The sequence below is a fragment of the Apteryx mantelli genome, chromosome 2 (genome assembly GCF_036417845.1).
Source record: "Apteryx mantelli isolate bAptMan1 chromosome 2, bAptMan1.hap1, whole genome shotgun sequence".
NCBI lineage: Eukaryota > Metazoa > Chordata > Aves > Apterygiformes > Apterygidae > Apteryx > Apteryx mantelli.
In genome coordinates, this window is record NC_089979.1 from 96,374,765 (window position 1) to 96,394,497 (window position 19,733).

At 36.4% G+C, this 19,733-nt stretch overlaps 1 protein-coding gene across 1 annotated transcript in view; it reads right to left on the reverse strand.

The window, feature by feature from the left end:
* Window positions 1-19,733, reverse strand: part of GABBR2 (gamma-aminobutyric acid type B receptor subunit 2) — a 470,259-nt gene that overhangs the window by 214,364 nt on the left and 236,162 nt on the right. The window contains exons 6-7 of the mRNA XM_067292420.1: window positions 19,381-19,572; window positions 18,010-18,246 (exon numbers count right to left, since the gene is read on the reverse strand). Coding sequence (XP_067148521.1) covers window positions 18,010-18,246; window positions 19,381-19,572 — 429 coding nt within the window. The remainder of the gene's footprint in view (window positions 1-18,009; window positions 18,247-19,380; window positions 19,573-19,733) is intronic.

Genomic DNA, 19,733 nt, shown 5'->3' on the forward strand with positions numbered 1-19,733 from the left:
CTATAGTGGTGTAATTGAGAGGATAAGTGAGATCTAAAGGATATGAAATTGTATATAAAAATCAGTAGGTCACACATCACAGATATACTGAAAATTACATACAGGTGAGGAATACAGGAAATTGTGCATAAACTATTTTCCATTTTCATTGTTTCTATTTAATGAAATCATTGTAAATGATTTTAGGATTTCCTACCACATAAAAAATGATCTGTCAACTAGTGTGCTATTTTAGTATTAGAAAATTCTTCATTAAAATCTTTTTTTTTAATTAGAAACAGTTTTCTAAAAGAATACCTCCAGTCCAGCTACAGTTTTAGGTGGAAGTGATTATGCCTCTCCAGAGAAACCTTTGGAATAACTTACATCAAGAAAACTCCTATCACTTACAAACACTGCCATTCCAGAAAGATATGAATTAATGAGGGGAAATTCGGAAAGCCACAATACAAAGGCAGCTTTTGTCAACATCATCCATGTCAAGTACTATTTCCTTTCTCAGATCACCACATTTAAATCAATGGTGTGCTCATGGCCTCATCACTTCTTAAAGTATGTATTGATAGAGGAATTTAAATCAAATTAAGGACATAGGAATTAATTTCTGGGGAAGGTTTAAGATCTTTCTATCTATACAGAATGGTTGAATAACAAGTAAAAAGGGATATTCTTGCAAATATTTGAAGGAGGCAATAGTCAATGATAAAAGCAGATTAGATCTACAGCACAAAGAAGGCTAGGAGAAAGAAATGGCTTTGATATAGACTTCAAGCTTCAGTCATGACCAGTAGGATTGTGTTGCAAGAATAGAGATGATAGTAAAAGAGTATGTCATCTTGGGGTGGAAGAGAGATTGTGGTAAAGAGTAAATTATGGGTGCAGGGCTTCAAGGCTGTACACCACATTATCACTCTGCAAAGCAAATCATGTGCATTTGGTTAACTACAGTCAGTGTTTAAGTCATATAAATAGCATACTCCAAGTTATGAATATAAAGTATGCCTTGTTTTGGCTGCCAATTACCAAAGATTAAAGGGATATGAATTTAAAGTTGTATTTACCTAAAATGTTGCAGTTACTACAGTTAAGTTTTCTCATTATTATAACTGAAAGACAATTGAAACTACAACAAGAGCAGAATCCTGTGACGCCATCAGACTTCAGTATTTATTACGATCCATTAGTTCTTTTGGATGCATTTTAGTAGTTTGCACAAAAGAAGAAAACAATTTTACTTTATCATAGAAAGTAATGATACCCATCCCTCTTTTTCACTTCCCATAACCTCATTGCAGCTTGAGAAACTCCCTTGCTGTGTTTCTGAATTTGGAGTAGGCTTCCTTTAATGATCTGATTACCTGACTGTTTTTTATTTTCTACATCTCAGCTGCAACTATCTTTTGCTTTTTCCCCTTCCTATATGAGACCCATTACTGAATGAGATTATACTACTGACTCACAGGGCATTGGACCAGGTTCTTTCTTGGCTGCTATCTCCTATGTACTGCCAGACACTACTGAATTTTATAGAAAGCAGTTTGAAGTGCATTTGGTATGAAAGAAGAAAGAGAAAATAAGGTTGTTGTATTGTATTGGGATTGCATCACATGCAGTCACATTTTGTTACTGATTTGAGAGAAATCCATGATTTACATATTTTAAAAAACATTTGGAGACCTCAAGCCCAACACAACAAAGAAGTTATTATTGTAATTTTTATCCTCATTCAATACTGCTAAGATCACAAAATAAATGTAGTCTGCAAAAGTATAACATGAAACATCTCTGCTAACATTGTAGTTCAGGTTTTAGTACTCCATTGCATGCCACTCAGAGAAGTGAAAAGCATATCACAAACTAGATTTTCAGCCATGACAAGCCCCCTGGGCTATGGCATGCCTTTTTTGAAAAACCCAAGTCTGACATGCCTGTAATTTCCCTGAGATGCACAGTAAAAATTGTATGATACATACAATTTGTATGATTGTATGATACATATACATTTTGTATAAGCAGTTTATTTTCTCTGTATTTGTAGTATTGTGAAACAGTTCCATAAAGAGAGGTTACTAAAGCACTAATTGTATATGAGAAACGTTTCTTTTATTGGACAAAATATATCTTGCAAAACAGAGAGCTTTCTCTTTCAAGACTTGGTTTAACACAGTTCTTTACCAGCTCATTTGGAATATATAAGCTTAATATTCAATATTCTCTTAAACACTTTGCTTAATCAGAGCCTAACAGAAAAAACAGAATAAACATTTAAAAGTCTTGGGGAAAATATTTTGCAGAATGAAAATATGGAGGTTCAGCTCCTCTGCCACCAATATTTTTTAAGTATCTGTATTAAGAAGTAAAGAATATTCTACAGTTTTAAAATATTTGATTACATATCACATGCCCCCTTGATTTACACTGGAGCACAACGTGCTGTTTGACATCTGTAAATGGGAAATAGATAGGAACTTTAATCTTTATTTTAACTTATAAATGTAATTCTTTCTAATATCACCCTCTTTTAGTACCACTCATCCCTAGGCAAGCCTTTGACCAATCTACCAATTGGTCAAAGCGATTATTTTGTTTAAAACACCCTGAATGTAAAAAGCAGATCCTCTGATTATCAGTATACATATATATAGTACATCATAACCCCTTTCCTGTGAAAATATTCTACAGATTTATTTCAATCAGAGACACAGTTCAGTATACATATACTAAAATACATACTAAATGATAAGTTGCCCAAGTAAATCAATATTCTAGGTGCTTATTTGCATTTTAGTTGCCTGAAAATTTTTAAGTTGCACCATTTACTCAGTGGTGAAGCTTACAAATATAGAAGAATAAAATGCCCAGATCTGAAAAACTGTAAACGTCTAAATCTATAAAATAGATCTGAAAAGAAATAATTGGGAGAGGTAGTTATGTTTTCCTTAATTTCTTCCTTCTAAGTATATTCTATTTGCAGAAACAGCTACAGAAGTTTGTAAGCCTGGTGACTCAGATGCCACTTCTTAGGCTTTAAGGAAAATATCCTTAATGTTCATGATCCACAACATTTACTTCTCTGTGTTTTCTGAACCACATGTACAGGGGCTTTCATCCACTCTGTCACAGCTTTCCCTGTAGGTGGCAGTGTCCCCCAGGGGTCAGTACTGGGTCCAGTCTTGTTCAGCTTCTTCATCAATGACCTGGATGAAGGGACAGAGTGCACCCTCAGCAAGTTTGCCAACGATACAAAACTGGGAGGAGTGGCTGATGACCCAGAGGGCTGTACTGCCATTCAGAGAGACCTGGACAGGCTGGAGAGTTGGGTGGAGAGGAACCTCATGAAGTTCAACAAAGGCAAGTGCAGGGTCCTGCACCTGGGGAGGAATAACTCCATGCTCCAGTGCAGGTTGGGGGTTGACCTGCTGGAAAGCAGCTCTGCGGAGAAGGACCTGGGAGTGCTGGTGGACACCAAGTTGACCATGAGGCAGCAATGTGCCCTTGTGGCCAAGAAGGCCAATGGTATCCTGGGGTGCATTAGGAGGAGCACTGCCAGCAGGTTGAGGGAGGTGATCCTTCCCCTCTACTCAGCCCTCGTGAGGCCACAGCTTTATTTACATAATTTTTAATATTATTTAACCTTAAGTTCCCTCTTTGGGTTTGACTCATGTTGTTTTGGTTAGAACTGGCTTGTTTTCAGTTAAGCTATTACTGCACTAACTGGTACTACATTCACTTACCGTTACTATATTGATGGAACAACACAAAAACTGTGCAGGATATGCTCATGGTGAAAGTCACTCAGGATTATAAAGGCTTGATGAGGCAGAAGCAAGAAAGCTGGGCACAGGTTTGCCCAACTCGATCATATAGGTAAGATTTAATGTTGTGGTAGTGGTTGAACAAGTTCTTGGAGGAGAGTTGTTAGGAGGGATGACAAGGTTTCATGAAGCTTTGGTTAGATGCTGGAGGCTGGAAGAGGATACTGGTGTTTTCCAGGTCTATGGATGAAAAGGGTGAGAGGTATTCTGTCTTCTCCTGCAGCGCACTCTTCTCCTGGGACTATTCCTCTCTCTTCTTCCTAGGAGTATGATATCCCTCCTTCAAGCCATCTCTAAGCCAGTGTCCCCCCTCCACACCTCTCCTTCACAAGAGACATTCCTGTGTCTTCCTGTGTTGCTGAGAAACAGATTTTGGGACTGCTACTACTGTAAGCAGTTGTTTGTCTGATGCTCCTGAGATGAGCAGGAGATCCTCCCTCCAAAGCAATAGCAATTCCATTGTGCCATTTTGCAGCAACGTACTGCCTTTAAATAGTCTGTCTGAAGCTCTTAAAGGTATCAACAACACAGAGGTATAGGAACTTCTCTTTAGACCATGCTCTAAAAGAATCATCTGATTCCTGAGTAGTCAGTAGTCATGGTTAGCATTTTGGTGAATTTGAGGTCATTAAAGATCTCAGAGCTGGGAAAATTATTGTCACACAGACAGATTCAACAATGGAAACATGATGAGATGGAGATTTGATGGAAAGCCATTTGTAAAATAGGACAGAACAGCCTGCTTCCTGCCCGACATTTTGGGGTTCAGATGCTACAACCTCAACTGTCATTATGTACCGGATAGAAAGTGGGTGAAAATAAAGAATACTGGTTTTGTTTTTCTAAAACTTACAGAACAGGAATAGTCAGAAGACATCTAATTCAGAAAACACCTTCATCACCAGCTACAGCAGTTGAGACAATAGCCTGCCATGAGATAATAATGGGGAAAAGACCAAAAATACAAATAGAGAACAAATACAGAAGTCTTGAAAGCCAGCTTGAAGAATAGTAGAAAGCTATTCAAAAGTGTATCTTGTACATGTATAATAAATGCCATTACAATACTTTAATTTTCCCGTGTTTCACTAAAATGCTTGCAGGCTCTCAGAATCCTATTTGCAACTAGAGCAACTCTCCAAGGAAGAAAACGAGTTCATCAAAAAAATCACGACTGCCAAAAAAGAGAAGCAATGATGTATGAAAAAATAATCCATTAAACATCAGACCTGACAACCTCAGAGCTTCTCCAGGCTAAATCAGCAAATAACACCATTTTTAATATCACAGGTGGATTCATACTCAGCAAAATGCTATATTCAAGTTAAAGAATATTCTTGCCTTGAGCTATCATAAAGATTAATAACAGTGGAGAGCATGTTAATTGGTGAAGCCAAAATTTCAAGCCAAAGTGCTGCAGTATGAACAGAGAATTAAAATACAGTTTTAAATGTTTAAATTTTTTGGTGGCTAAAAATAAAATGTCACACTGGGAGATACTCCTCCACGGGAAAATTTCACTCTTAGATGCACATACAAAAATTCCCATGAGGCTAAATTCCCATTCTTGTAATATCAATATCACTTTCCTGAAGACAAAAAAAAAGTTCTTTTTATAAGCATTTAAAAATTGTCCACTGATGGGGTAACCTAGATGAAAATAGAACATAAATTAACAAGACTGCCATGTTCAGCAACGGAGAGAATTAGTCCAAATGACTTATATTGACAAATGCTTTGTAAATGTGTCACAAAAATCATCAATATAATGTAATTTGTTTATTTCTTTTCCTGGAGTATCTAAATTAGTGATGTAAAGGGAAAAAAAAAGCAGGCTTGAACTACTTTTATACTTTGTCATTTATTTTCTTAAAGAAACATGCTTTAAAGTTTTGACATATTTTGACATATTTAAGGATATTTTTATCATTTATGTGCTTTGATCTAAACTCTCAATATTTGCTATAAATCCAAACAGATGTTGAGAAGACTTTAGAGTAATATGATAGCAGCTCTTCAAAGAATAGTAGAAAACTTATTTTGAAGATTTTGACAAAATGGTGTATGAGTCTTCCTATTACTTTTACCTGTACAAAACTATCTGCACCTCCTCTGAGATTTCTCCTTTATCTTTTTTCCAAATTATTATTTCATATCCCCAAATGCCTGACACCCCATTAAGAAGTACATGATTACACCAAAAGAATATATAAAATGAGCACAACTGATACACTAAAATACTTGGCATTTTTATGATTTACAAAATCTGCATTAGAAGCTGCAGCCCTGTATAGGCATCAGTAGATCTTACTTTTCAGATTGCTATACTCTACCATGTTATTTCAATCGCTTACAATTATTTGACATCTGAGTCATGTAATTCCACATAGCACACTATCTAGAGGCATTCTCCAAATGTGCTTGAACAAGCTCTTGGGTCTAATCATTCACTGCTAATTTACAGCACCACAACTGATCAGGACTGTTAAAATATATTCATTAATTCTAGAAAATGTTTCAGAAATGCATTTTTTTAATTTTATGTGAGTTAAAAGGAATTTAGAGCAACATTTTAGCTTATATTCACAGATCATTTTTTAAAGTAGTTTGCTATGTAAGGCCTTCTTCTGTTTCAGATGAAGTTAAAATATTTGCTACTAATTGCAACAGGAAAAGGGTCAAAGCAGTAAAATCTTATACTTTGCCTTTATAGACAAAATAATAATAAAATACAATACCTAATAAAAGAAGTAAGAGCAATAATACTAAAATACTATTTTACATCCTCACAGTGTTTATTGTCCCAAAAGCATCCCAGTGTAAAGCCAGTAAATAATAACTTCCTTATCCATCTGAAATCTCAATGAGAATTTTAGGTACACAGAACAGAATTGCCAGAGCTGGCGTGCTCCCAAGGCAGCAGGGAAAACATCTGTTCCAGTGAAAAATAAAGCAGTATTGTAATATCCTCAAGAACTCAGGAATTTGGTTTTATACCATTTCTAAAACGTTGTCTCTAAAATTATAGTGTTTTTTTAACTCTAGATTAATGCCTGAAGGGCATTCATGTCTCAGATTCTCAGCTGACTCAGGTACTTCTGCAGATTTCTCTACTAACAAGGAAGCAAGGTAAATCAGAGGCGGGTCTGAGGAAGGCATTTGTGCACTGAGTTTGAAGCAGGATAACTAATCTTGCTGCTTCAATCACTTTGTGTGCCAAGAGAATATGTTACAATTGTAAGGTGTGCCATTTACGGTGAATTTCACCCCAACCCCCTGGGAAGATGACAGCTAAGAAATATCCATGGAAGAGTGTTTTTCCTTGTCATTTCAAATGCAGCCACAGCAGACAGAACCAGTAGTGTCCCTAAATTTGCTCTACATCTTCTTTCTTCTCTTAGCAATGCTGAATACAAGAGTAACTATACTACTGAAAATTGCTGTTATTCTAGAAGGTCCATAGTTCATAGGTTTTTGCTTATATTTCATTGGATCACCTGCAAAAAAACCCCACCCTGATTCACAGTCCAACAGTGCCTGTAATGTCCTGTACTTTCTTGATTCATATACCATCTGCAAGGTAACCATAAAAGAGCTTAGATGGCTTTTCAGGACCAAGAATCTGCTTCATATTGTTACAAAAAAATCCAGCCTAACTAGGTCTGTTCTCTGCTGTGGCCACTGTACAGTAATACTGACTAGAAGAGTAAAGCTTTCTCCAGAGGAACAGTGATGTTCCAGATGCTCTAGAACATGCTTCATCTAGGAAATATCTATATGGCCCATACATATATATCTATATCTGTAGATATTTCCACAGAATGAATGTAATCTGTTAATGATCTGCTCTTCAACGAGAACAGTAAAACCAGTTTCAGGAAAAGCACAATCAGGGAAGATGATGTTCATTAAGCTCTATGCATTATTAAAACTCAAAAGTGACAAACCAGAACAAGATAAACACTAGAGACTGGAAACAGAACCGCTGGATGATACAAATTGCATAAAAGCCTTTCAGAAAACCATCTGCCTTCCCATTGTATTCTCCTATGTGTTTTCCTGCAGTCTTCTGTTTCATGCCAGCAACTTTAATGGCTTAGTAGAAGATTAAAAAAGAAAAAAAAAGAAAAAAAAAAATAGAAAGCAAAAGCCCTTTTGTACTACTGGAGGTCTCCTCCTTTCCATCATCCCCGTGGCATAGCTTTGGATTTGATTCCTGCTGCATGGAAAGACCCTACTTCTCAGGGCTTCCCCATCTGTATCCCAGTCCCTGCTGACTCTGCCCCTGTCCCCATCTGCACTCAGGATGTTTCTCTCCAGTCAGTCTATCTTGAGGAAGGCACAATCTTCCTCTTCTCCCTGGCCTAGAGAGCAGCAGCTTGGCTGTAGTCCTCCCTGCTGCCCAGGCCTACAACCACCTTAACACAATGTGCAGCACACAGTACTTCTAAAGCTATGCTGACCTCCGTACCACCTTTGGTGTACTTCACTCCACAATGAACTGCTTTGTCATTTGTCACAGGACGTTACAGCTTCTTCACAAGGGTTAGTATTGCCTCCACAGGCAACAATATCTGAAAGGGGCTTGAGGCAATTTTATCCTTTGCTATCTAATCATAGCACTCACAAGAGTTTTTTGCTAGGCTGCTGCATGTACTGACACGGCTACCAAGAGCTGCGTCAGGTCTTAGGGCAATAAAAATATTTGAATCTTTGCCTTTTCCTTCATTCCTCACTTTCCTTCTGCACTTCTCCTAATAGCAATGTCCTCAGTCCTTCCTTGAGAGGTTGCAGCCACAGCTTCACTTAAAGAAATGGGTAAATTTCACAACCAGAAAATTAATAATCCACAACTTTGCCGATACCACACACTTTGCACCACACTTCCATTACAATCCATTTTGGATTATAATTGCAGGAGAGTCTTTGGCAAAGCAATTCTTACAACATATATTGCAAAACCTTAACTTTCTTATTCTGGTTTGTATATGGAGCACAGAGAGCTGCCTTTGATGATACTGGCATGGTTTCAAACTACAATATATAGATAGATGGAGCTACTCAGGGTTTTATATTAATTTTCAGACATGACTGATACGCTTACTGCAAGAGGGCCACTTCTCCATGAGGGTCTAAGATTTTATCCTGTCATCCTTGTTTAATAAGTACCTGAACAACATTTGTCTGTACCTGAATAAGTACCTGAACAACATCTCTTGTCAGAAATAACTTGGTGGGGTGAGACACATGGCTTTTCCTCAATGTAAGAGGCTGAGTAATATTTTTCATTCTTTTTTCACTATACACTGGAGGGGTGACAAAGGAATCCATTTCCTACTTAGCACTTCTACCTAAATACAATATAAAAGGCCATCTAACTATCAGGAAAAACAATCTCCTATTTATGCAAGAAATATCCAGAAACAGTGTTTCCTGCATTGGTTCACCAGCATTTAGCTGGCCCCTCTTTCAGTTTCTTTTCTGAAGTGTCCTTGTATACCGATCTCAGGTAAGAGCAACTGGCAGAGGAAGAAACTGTTGTGAAAACTCACTTTAAAACTACTGAAACCCTCTCATACTTTAATTGTTGACCTGGACCAGGACAGAGTTTTCAAATTTGGTAAATTTTTCTCTTCTTTAGTGCCTCATCATTCAGCTACAAAGAATATTTAGGGAAAAACAGAAGAAAAACAAAGAGAAAACAATGGTGGCTTGGAAGCAGGCAGCTACAAAACAAAATACACTACAGTAAAAACAGGGTGGTGGAACTATTGAGTTGTGCTGTGTTTCTTCAGAAACCTGAAGCACAACTACCCTGTGATCACAAACCTGTACCACCACTTTGCCAACAGAATCACCTTCACTACAACTTCTAGGGACTTCCACTAGTTGTACCCATAATAGCAACAAACAGGTTCTAGGGTATATTATGTAATATGTTAAGCACTGTCTAGATTAAGACAAAATTAAATATAAAAGGACAGGAGTTGGTAAGAGATGTCAACCAGATCAAAGAATATGTTTCATTAGCTTTTCTGTAAATGCATGTTGTTCATTTATTTTCATCAAATATCCACCTATTAGAAAAGCAGATGCAGTAGTAAGTGTTTTACAGTTTCAAACTAAAGCCTTTTTATTTGCCACCTACCATATCTATTAAATCATCAACTGTTGTTTAGCTTGAGGGCTAATCTAGAAATGTCAGTGTTAATCTCAGTTCTCACTTTAAAATGTTTAGATTTCCTTCTGTACGCAGTTTTGCATTGCTGACAGATGAAAACATTTGCTCTGAATTTTGATAATGAGCAAACATTATTTATGACCCTTATATGTACTTGCTGACAGCTCACTTTAGTGGCTTTTTATTTTGAGGAGTTTCCTAAACCTATCGGCCACTGTGAGAGGTGCTGAACAGCCTACCAGTATACCTGTCTAAAAAACCATGTCTGGCCAAAGTCAGTTGTGGCTGTAAGGAGAAGCAACTTAGTTCTTCTAAGAGCTGTCATCACCTAGTAAATCAATCTAATATTGAGAGCAAATTGTTCCCCCAGCTCACTGCACTGTTCTCAGCTGCTCATCTGAGTTAGGTGACATAGTAGGAGTGAGAAAAGAGTAAGGAAATAGATCCACCACATTTATTTCCACCCCAGCAGGTTCAGATTCAAGGTCCAGGAAATCCACAAAGACATATAAGAGGTCTTGCACACAGCCAGACCCCAAATATTCCTCCTTTTTTCTGTACTACACAAGACATCCTATAAGAGGAAACAAGTTCTGAAAAATCAAAAGGAAACAGAGGGTATGAAGTTTACTGTGGTTTACATTCATAACCCATGGGATCAGTTGTGAAAAAAACTGAGCTCTGCCAGCAGTCTGTAAGTATGTGCATGTGCATGTGCGTGTGTGTATCTGTATCTAGATCTAGATATAAAGATATAAAGAAAGATATCAAAAAGATTTTAAAAATATAAGATCTCATATCCAGCGATGATCACTTTTCTCCCTTTCTCCCAACACTGTATCTATGTTTTCCTGTTCCCATTCCACTTATGGGAGAGAATTTTTATCAAGAGGCAAGGTACTTGCTCAGTCTGCATTTGTTTTGGGAGGGAAAGGAGGGAAGAACCTTGGTTTAGATGCTTGCAGGGATTATCTGACAGTTCCCACACACCAAGACCTTTCTTGTAAATGGGTCTGCTTTATCTGAGGCTTATTCATGTGAAAAAATAAATTTTTAATTGGCATAACCCAAAGCAGGACAAACCAGGAGAATATCACTGATCATCAGAATTAGATCAATTTAATAATCTATAGTACTCCAAAAGTTTGTAATGAAAATTTGTAACCTGAATATGGAAAGGATAGGATTAAAATACCTCTAAGGGAAGAAAGAGACTTCCAGGAAATGTAATTGCAAAACAGATCAGGTTTATTTCAACATTCTGCTCCTTGTTTTGATGAAATTTGATGCTTCAGGATCACCATTTCTAAGCTGTTGGCCAAAGCTTTGAAGCATTGATAGCCCTGTCCCTTTACGAAAGGTGGACCTTCTAATAAAAGAAGAAAACTTGCCTTTGCAGGAGACAACGGTTCCACAGGGAGGTACCATGGAAGCAATTCACTACGTCTTGTGTCCCTCTACACTATTTTATATCTTTCAGTTTCCTAGGGATGCTCCTTTGACGATCCTGTCCTGCTCAGTTCACCTAGATCATGAAGGGTGTTTTTCAGTCTGTGGCTAAGTGATGCACAAACATGCACATTTTCCTAACTAAAAATTTGACTAGCCTATTGAAGTCCCTCAAATCACCCAGTTATAGATAACGGCCAAAAGCAAATTTTCAAATGCTCAGAATTAACACCAAGTCAAACTCACTGGACCATTCAAAAGCATTTCTCACTAGGAGATACTTTAAAAGGTCAGGTATTTCACTACAGACTTAACACTCCCTCTCCCTCGCCCCATCACATTATTTAAAACAAAATGTACTATTAAAGCACTGTTCTAGTGTACCAAGGAGCTACTTTATTAAAATTTGTGTGTCCAACCCCCCAACTCTTTTACTGTCTGCCCCAACTCAGTCATGCCAAAAAAGAATTTGAGCACAGGTATGAATAACTTGAGACTTAATACAGAACCACTAGTGAAAAATTAACAATGATCACTGCCACTCCAGAAATGTTTGAGTCCCTTGTTAAGCAGGAGTTCACACTGCTAAAGTACTAATTAATTCCATCTAATTCTTTACCACAGACGCAGGTATTCCTCAAATTGACAGTCCTAGTAGGGTACAATATTTTTCTAGGATGCCATGAAATAAATATGTTCTCCCTGTTGCTTTTCTGCTAACACATCCTCTATTTCTGAACAGCACAGTGCCTGCTGAAGCCTGGAAAGTGGAGGCAGGCTGCTAAAATCCATCTTCAAAAACAATCAGTATCAAAATACAAAATGAACTTAATAATAATAAGCATTTTCAGTTACAAAATATGACTGCATACATTTGAATCCAGGATGCCAGACACAGAAACAAAAGCTCTTTCATGGCAGTGGTTTCAACTGTTTAGCAGCTATTGTGATGGAATTTCATTTCACTGTCCTACAGAGTCTGACATAACAGGAAATATAACACTGTATTTAATTTTCTCCCTCCTCCACTGTAATTCTTCTTCCATTGCACACAAATAATACGAGAATGAGAATAAAATTAACAATTCTGAAGCCTGGTTTATAATCACAGATGACAGCAGTAAACTCAAGCAGCAGAATACTGTATCACAGTGGTTACAGGACTTAAGGCATAAACCAGGGAAATTGGAAATAGTTATGACATCACATCAGTGATGTAAAGATGAAATGAGAAGAAATTATAGAATTAGAAGCAAACATTTTTAAGATTAATGCCCTAGTTCTTAAATAAAATAAAATAAAATAAAATAAAATAAAATAATTAAAAATTACCTCCGACACACACTGTATTTTTCCCACCACCTGCCTACGCCATGGAACCAAGACATGTATTTACCATACTCTGAGAACAAATCTTTATTTTATGAGGTTAAAGCTATGTTAGATTTGAAAACACAAAACGACATTTTTAGATCTAGATTAAAAATAAATAATGGATACACAATAGTGTTTTCTAAACCTGAAAATTAAACTCAAATGAGACAAATTCCAAAGACAGACTATTTTGGGTGTTGGATAAGTGTCCTTTACAATGGCAAAACTTGTCATAACAAGCTATAAATGGATTTCTTCTTTTAACATTTTTTAGGGCCTAATGGACAGTATGCTATATCGGATTTGTTCATATAGCCAAATTTACTTTAGCAGTGTTTCATGAATATGTGTCAACATAAATTGCCCCCAGATCTATTTCAAGCCAAAAATCTTTCAAGATTTAATCAGAAAAGATGATGTTTGAAAATTATTTTATAGTTCCCACAGAATGGGATACACGGTGTGACTTAGAGTTGGCAGAAGTAAAAGAGTACTTGAATATCAAACTCAATATTATGAGTTTCTTAATTTTGGTTCTTTGAGATGATTAGTAACATCTTTCGCTGATGTTCTCCCAGTTCAAATATGATCTTGCCATTGGACTGTATCTAAGACCAATTTCCCTTTTACTGCTACTGCCATCAATGTTCCTATGCAGACAATAGGTTCTTGGTTATGTATAAAATTTGCATTGTTTTCCAACTCTGGCCTTGGCATAGTTCTCTAGATGATGTTTGGTGCAAAAGGCACAAACAGAAGAGGATGAGGAGGCTGCTAACTCTTTCAAATAAAATTCTGATCCAGTCCACTGACAAGTACACAGTACTCGTGTGATACGGTATGCCATCGCACTTTCCTAACCCAGCCCTTGAGTGCACAGATGAGCCTGTATTTAAATTACAGTGTGAGAACTGAAAGTGGCAGGAGGATGGCCCAGAAATCTTAGGCACTTCTGGGGCAAGAGGGTGGATAGAAACCGATGTTTTCTTTGAGTCCATGATTCTTCGACCCCTTCTCTCCCCATACAGGAAAAGATTTCCGCAAGAGTAAAAATGATTTTTTTTCCTTCTCCTATCTCCTCCTTCTGCCCTCTCCTCCAAAACCTCTCTCTCTCTCTTACAGACTCAGAAGTTTATCACTTGTTATTCTTTTCAAACCTTTTGTTGCTTAGTGACCCACTTCTTTTCATTATTAATCTTGACCATTCATTCTCAATCCTGATCATTTAAAACTATCTTATCAACCCATTTTTTTCACCACAGTCAAAGAGACTGTGCTCTTTTTTTCTTCCAAAACCCATGTTTTGGTTTCTCCAACCTCAGGAAAAATGGTACTGACCCCTTGCCCCACCCCCGCCAAAACCCACCGCTATCATTAAAATAGACATGTACTTCCAAACATTTCATTTCCCATAGAGCTATACATTTCCTGCACATAAATGTGCACTAAAAAAATTTCCACTAGATGTCATATTTAATAGCTTTCCAAATAAAACCAACATTTTTGTGTTAACAAATATTGACATTTCTGTAGTTTTAAGGTTACTATGTAACCATCCATGGTCCTTAGAAAAAAGAAACAGGAAACAATGACTAAAACAAAATCTTTCCATTTTCTAGTTGGCTGTTGATTCAATAGGCTTTAACTATGATTCAGGACCCTTAGAAGCCCTCCTGAAAGACAGCTCTAATTCTTCTCTCATTATTGAGCTACGAAGTTGTACTGTGGAAGTACACAGAATAAAGTTAAACTTTTCTTCCATTTTTATCCTCTTGGAAAACAGTCTTGCTTTAGGAGATTTTTTTTTCTAGCTCTGTGGAAATTACTTTAATTTTCAAACTATTCAAACTATATTAAAAGTGATATGGTAATCAGTGTGACTATAAGTTAGATAATCACAATGGAAAAGTAACAGAAGAAACCATTTATCTAAGAAGAAAATATCAGGAAAAAGAGCAAAAGAACCTACAGAAATGTTTAAGGAATAGCTATAGTTTTCTTTCCAACATAAAGTTTTCTGATAGTAAAATTAGAATGAGTAACATCTATATATTGAATTTCTGATGCTCAAAAAGAGTCCTGTCAAGTCTTTGGACAGTCATAAACTGTCATAAACTGTCACATAAACTGTTTTCTAAATGTTGTTTCCTAGAAAGAGATGTTGATCAGGAAAAAGAGCAGAAAAATAGAAAAAATAATATTCTGTATAATTAGGAACTAGTACACTTCTCCCCTGCCCTCAGCAAGTCTTTTCAGACTTTTTAAAAGAAATTACTTTCTCTAGACAGTGATTACATTTTTGTGCTTTACTATAACTAATTCCTAAGAAAATCAATAGTGGGAAAAGGCTTTTACTCCTTATGATCTACTGGTGTTTCTGATATTCACAAAAAACATAAGAAACATGACTCTTAATTGATTTTGCATTTTTAGATTCTTGTCTACAGCTTCTTCACATTCTCTTCTTACCAATAACTAACACCATATTTTCATTATTATATTGAAGATTGATCACATTTAGTCCTTCCTTTTATTTCCTTTTTCAGAAACTCATTTTATGTTTGGTATAGATAATATTATAGAATAAATGAACAGCCTTTTCTTGTTTAGAATAAGTTTTTAAAAACAAATTGTAAAAATTTTATATTAAAAAACTGCTTTCCCCAGAAAGAGTATTATAAAAGCAGTTTTGCAATCCAAGATGTAAAGCATACGTTCCCAGTGAAAATTTTAAAGTAGGTCACAAATTATAGAAATTTATTAGACTGAAGAATAATAAGTTTAAAAATACTTTTTGGTAAGAGTCAATCTGTTGCTTCAACTTTTTGAACATTTCAATGCACCTTTAATATCTACTATACAACTCTTTGTTCACATTGACTACAAAAACTTAAATATTGCCTGTTCTACTTATATCCTAAGATGGTGTGGTTGCTATAGGTTTTTTTAATCTATATATCTTTCTGATTAAAATGTTTTTGAGAACATATAGGGACAAGAAGCATGACCCCATATAGATTAGAAAACAGAAGGTGACTTTAATATTCTATACTGGTTGATATATGTTTGAAAAAAATGAAGCGCATTATAATCTGTACCTGTCAATCAGTTAATGAGTGCACATTTAATATGAAGCAAATACCAAATTTGATCTGTGTCTTGTCACAATGACTTGGTAGACCAACCTTAAAAAGAAACAGGTTTACAAAGTGCCTCAGGAAAGTACTAAGCCCACTGAATAATCCTTTAGAAATTTCTTATAAAACCATTTTTCTTGAGGAAGTAAAATACAGTAACATGAAACAAAGGAATATATGAAATCAGCAAGGTTGAATATGGTTGATGAAACTGATTTACTTCTTCCAGAAGGGATGCAGTTCATACTTAATTTTTTGCTGGTGTCCCTTAAACTAATTCAAAAACAAACAAACAAACCGACCCAGAAACAAACAAACAAAACCAGGATATTTCATCCTAGAGTATTTTTTTCTGGGGGAGGGGAGGGGCTGTGGAGGCAGAGGTGTTCAGTTAAGCAGTGCTAATGAAATTATCAGTTTTACCATGTTGGGCTGTCAAGACTAAACCGCTAGGTTAGGAGGGTAATAAAGAATAGGAGCTACCTAGCCATGATACAGTTCCATCCACATTGAGAGATGCTGTCCCTGGATAGCTCAGGACAGAGGTATCTGAGTCCCTGCAGAGACTGGTTTATAGCTGTCATTGATTGAGAGTTTTATTAGTGCTCCTTCCACATATGAGCCACAGCAGTCCTGCTATGGATTAAATGGGATACTCTATAACTGCACAATTCTTTTACTGAAGCCTTGAGCCAAATTAAGTGCAAAAAGAAAGCAAAATTTATACTGCACAGGCAACTGTAAGATTCTAGTATTGCTTGGCCATATGATTGTTTTTTACTTGCAAATTCTAAATCAATATCACTGTTTTACCTTAATACAAAACATAGTCTTCTTTGGTAATCAACAAGTATACCAAAAAGTTCAGCCTGCACTCATTGCTGATGTCTATACTTAGACATTTCCTCCTCAAAACAATTTCTGACTTGCATGATAACCTTAGTTCTGCTACTTCAAAATGTTTTGAGGTCATTCAATATCCAAGACGATTTAAATTAATTTGGGGATGGAATCTGACAAGCTGCTGCACAGAGGCAGAGAAGATGCCAGCTTTCTGCATGCCCCTGCTGCAAAGAGATGTTTAAAACTGCTTGCTCCATGGACCACTGAAATACACATTGCTTTAAAACTGTCATCTAGCCACTTTGCAGGCCAAGTATGCTGCATAACAAAGTGGGTTAACAGTAGGTTCTCTCATTTGCTGTTTTGGGGAACTGTGAAGGCCATTCTCCCTGAAACAGAATCTATTTAGTCTCTTTGTGAAGGAGTATGAGTGTATGCTCTTGAACACAGACACACGCCTTTAACTTCTGACCGAAGTCTTCTCAAATATGATCAAGTAATTAAAAAAATTTAGGGCCACATTTCTATTGCCTGTTTTACTCTGCTAAAAAGCAGAAGTAATTTTTTAAAAAAATAAAGAGTTTCTACAAATTTACAATGATATAACTGAAAACAGAATGAGGTTATTACTATATGTGACTAGCTCTTCAGTTGCAGTGAACATGCTTTGTACTTTACAGTGATAAACTGCAATTTTAAATAAAAATAAATGATTACTGAAATATGTTGGGGCAATTTCTAGGAGGTACAGCACTAGGGGTGGAGACAGTAGTGCACTGTAGTCTATTATTTAAAAAAAAAAAAGGAGGGAAATAGGAGGTATTTTCAGACCATGTTCCAGCTATTTCTCACTACTAAAACAATCACTCAAAAGGTCACTGCAGCTTGCAACAGCTGTGGTTCTCCTGAGACTGCTCTGAACTGTTAATTCAGATCATATCCATATTTAAGAATCTGATAAATGAGGAATCATGCAGTGTCATCCCTTGGTACCAGAAGACAGGTAATGAGTAAGATTCTCAAGGCATCTACAGTAATTTTGAAGGTAACGTAGAACTAAGGAAGCTCTGAAAATATAAGAAATGCACAACTAAGTTTCTTTTTCAAAAGTATCTAACATGTTATGCTTGCTTCAGCTATTGACTTAAAAAAAAAAAAACAAAAAAAACCCCACCTCCTCTACCCCCACAAATCGCTGGTTAGGACTTACCGTTACTCCAAAGAAGTTGGTTTCATTCATAGCATCCAGAAAAATTTTGCCAAGTTTATGGTTTGTATAGTTAAAATCCTCAATTTTTTGGTGCTTGTTGGTAGCATTAAGATACTTCATTGCCCGCTGCAGGGTCTTGGCGATCACCCATATTCCATCGTAGGCATAGCCATGAAATTTGCTGGACTGCCCATCTCCCCGCTTAGCATTATATTCCTTTTCATATTGCTGTGGAGTCTGCAGAGGAGAAAAGCTTCAGTTTTACTTCAGGACTTTTTTACATTTTACAGATTTGGGTTCAAACCCACACCTTGAACTGCACCCGTCATTTTACAGACATGCATCACTAATACAGAAAAGATCTTCAAAGCAAGAGTTAAGAAAGAATTTACAATTCCAAAAAGGTGTGTGCTGCTTGAATTGCATGATGGTGAGGCTGAGAAGCAGGACCTAGGAGAAAGAGAGACCATAAAAAAACATTGTTCTGTTTTTCTATATGAAGGACAACTTGTTTTATTTTGCTTTCATACAAAAAGCTTCAGTTCAAACAAAGCCATCAGTCTGGAGCGCATGTTGGTGAGCCATAATCAGAGAACAAGTCTGTATCACTGTGAATTAGTGGTCTGATTACATCCTAAAGTATCATATGAATTAATTAACTGTCACTTAAATAACCATTTGCTTAATGTGCATTTATTTGAGTGACAATTTGTTTTACAAGTTTACCAAGGTCTTCATGGAGTGCTCTCTTATGAGAATGAGTTGCCTGTTGTTTGTAAATTTGCCTTCCGTGCTCACTCAGCAAGGCATGAAAGACACCAGAAGCAAAATCAGACATGTTTCTTCATTGACTAAAATGTGCATGTATTTTTTCTGTGATGTACTTTATGGAAATACCACATATTTACATATTGAAAATAAAGCCCCACACAGTTCTGATGCACAAATCACCAATGAAGTTAGCCATTTGCAAGATTAAGGTTAAACAGGAAATAAAACAAAGGTATTAAATAGCATGCATAAAGGTTTCCATTCCTCTGATCAGCTATTTAACTTGACATGACACAGCATGTGATAGTGCAGAATGTAATTTTGGAATTTTGAACTTTACTGTATATATAAATGTAAGGTGCATAGAGAACAAAAGGGGCAAGGAAATTTACTGCTTCCTCACCCTGCAGAAAACGTGAATGGATTTCTACATATTTAAAAATTTCAAACCACAGGAAAGATGCAAATAATCATGATGATTGCCAGCTCTTTTTGAAAAAGAACTCTTTAGCCTAACCTCCCTCCTTTGTACTCTGCTACGCCAAGAAGCTGGTGACATCACTGACTGTATAACGAAATAGTTGGAGGAAAAATACTAACCCTTCCTGATATGGTCTTTATCACTTTTGTACTGAGAGGCTCAAAATCCACTCCAATATAACCTTCCATGGCAGCAAGAAGGTTTTTGCTGAGACACTGTGATGAATTAATCCAGGATTCCCACCAGAGGTTTTCATACCACCCAGGAATAATCCACTGATATTTGCTGCCATACATTTCTTCATCATAAGCCTGCAAAGATAGAAAAATAAAACAGTTAATAAGCATTGTAGTTGGCATACTGAACATAAAAATAATTGCTTTCTGTTGATGTTTTTACATTATTAATGAAATCATAGTGTAACTGAAGGATATACAAGTATTTAGAATGATTTAGAATAATCCCTTGCTAA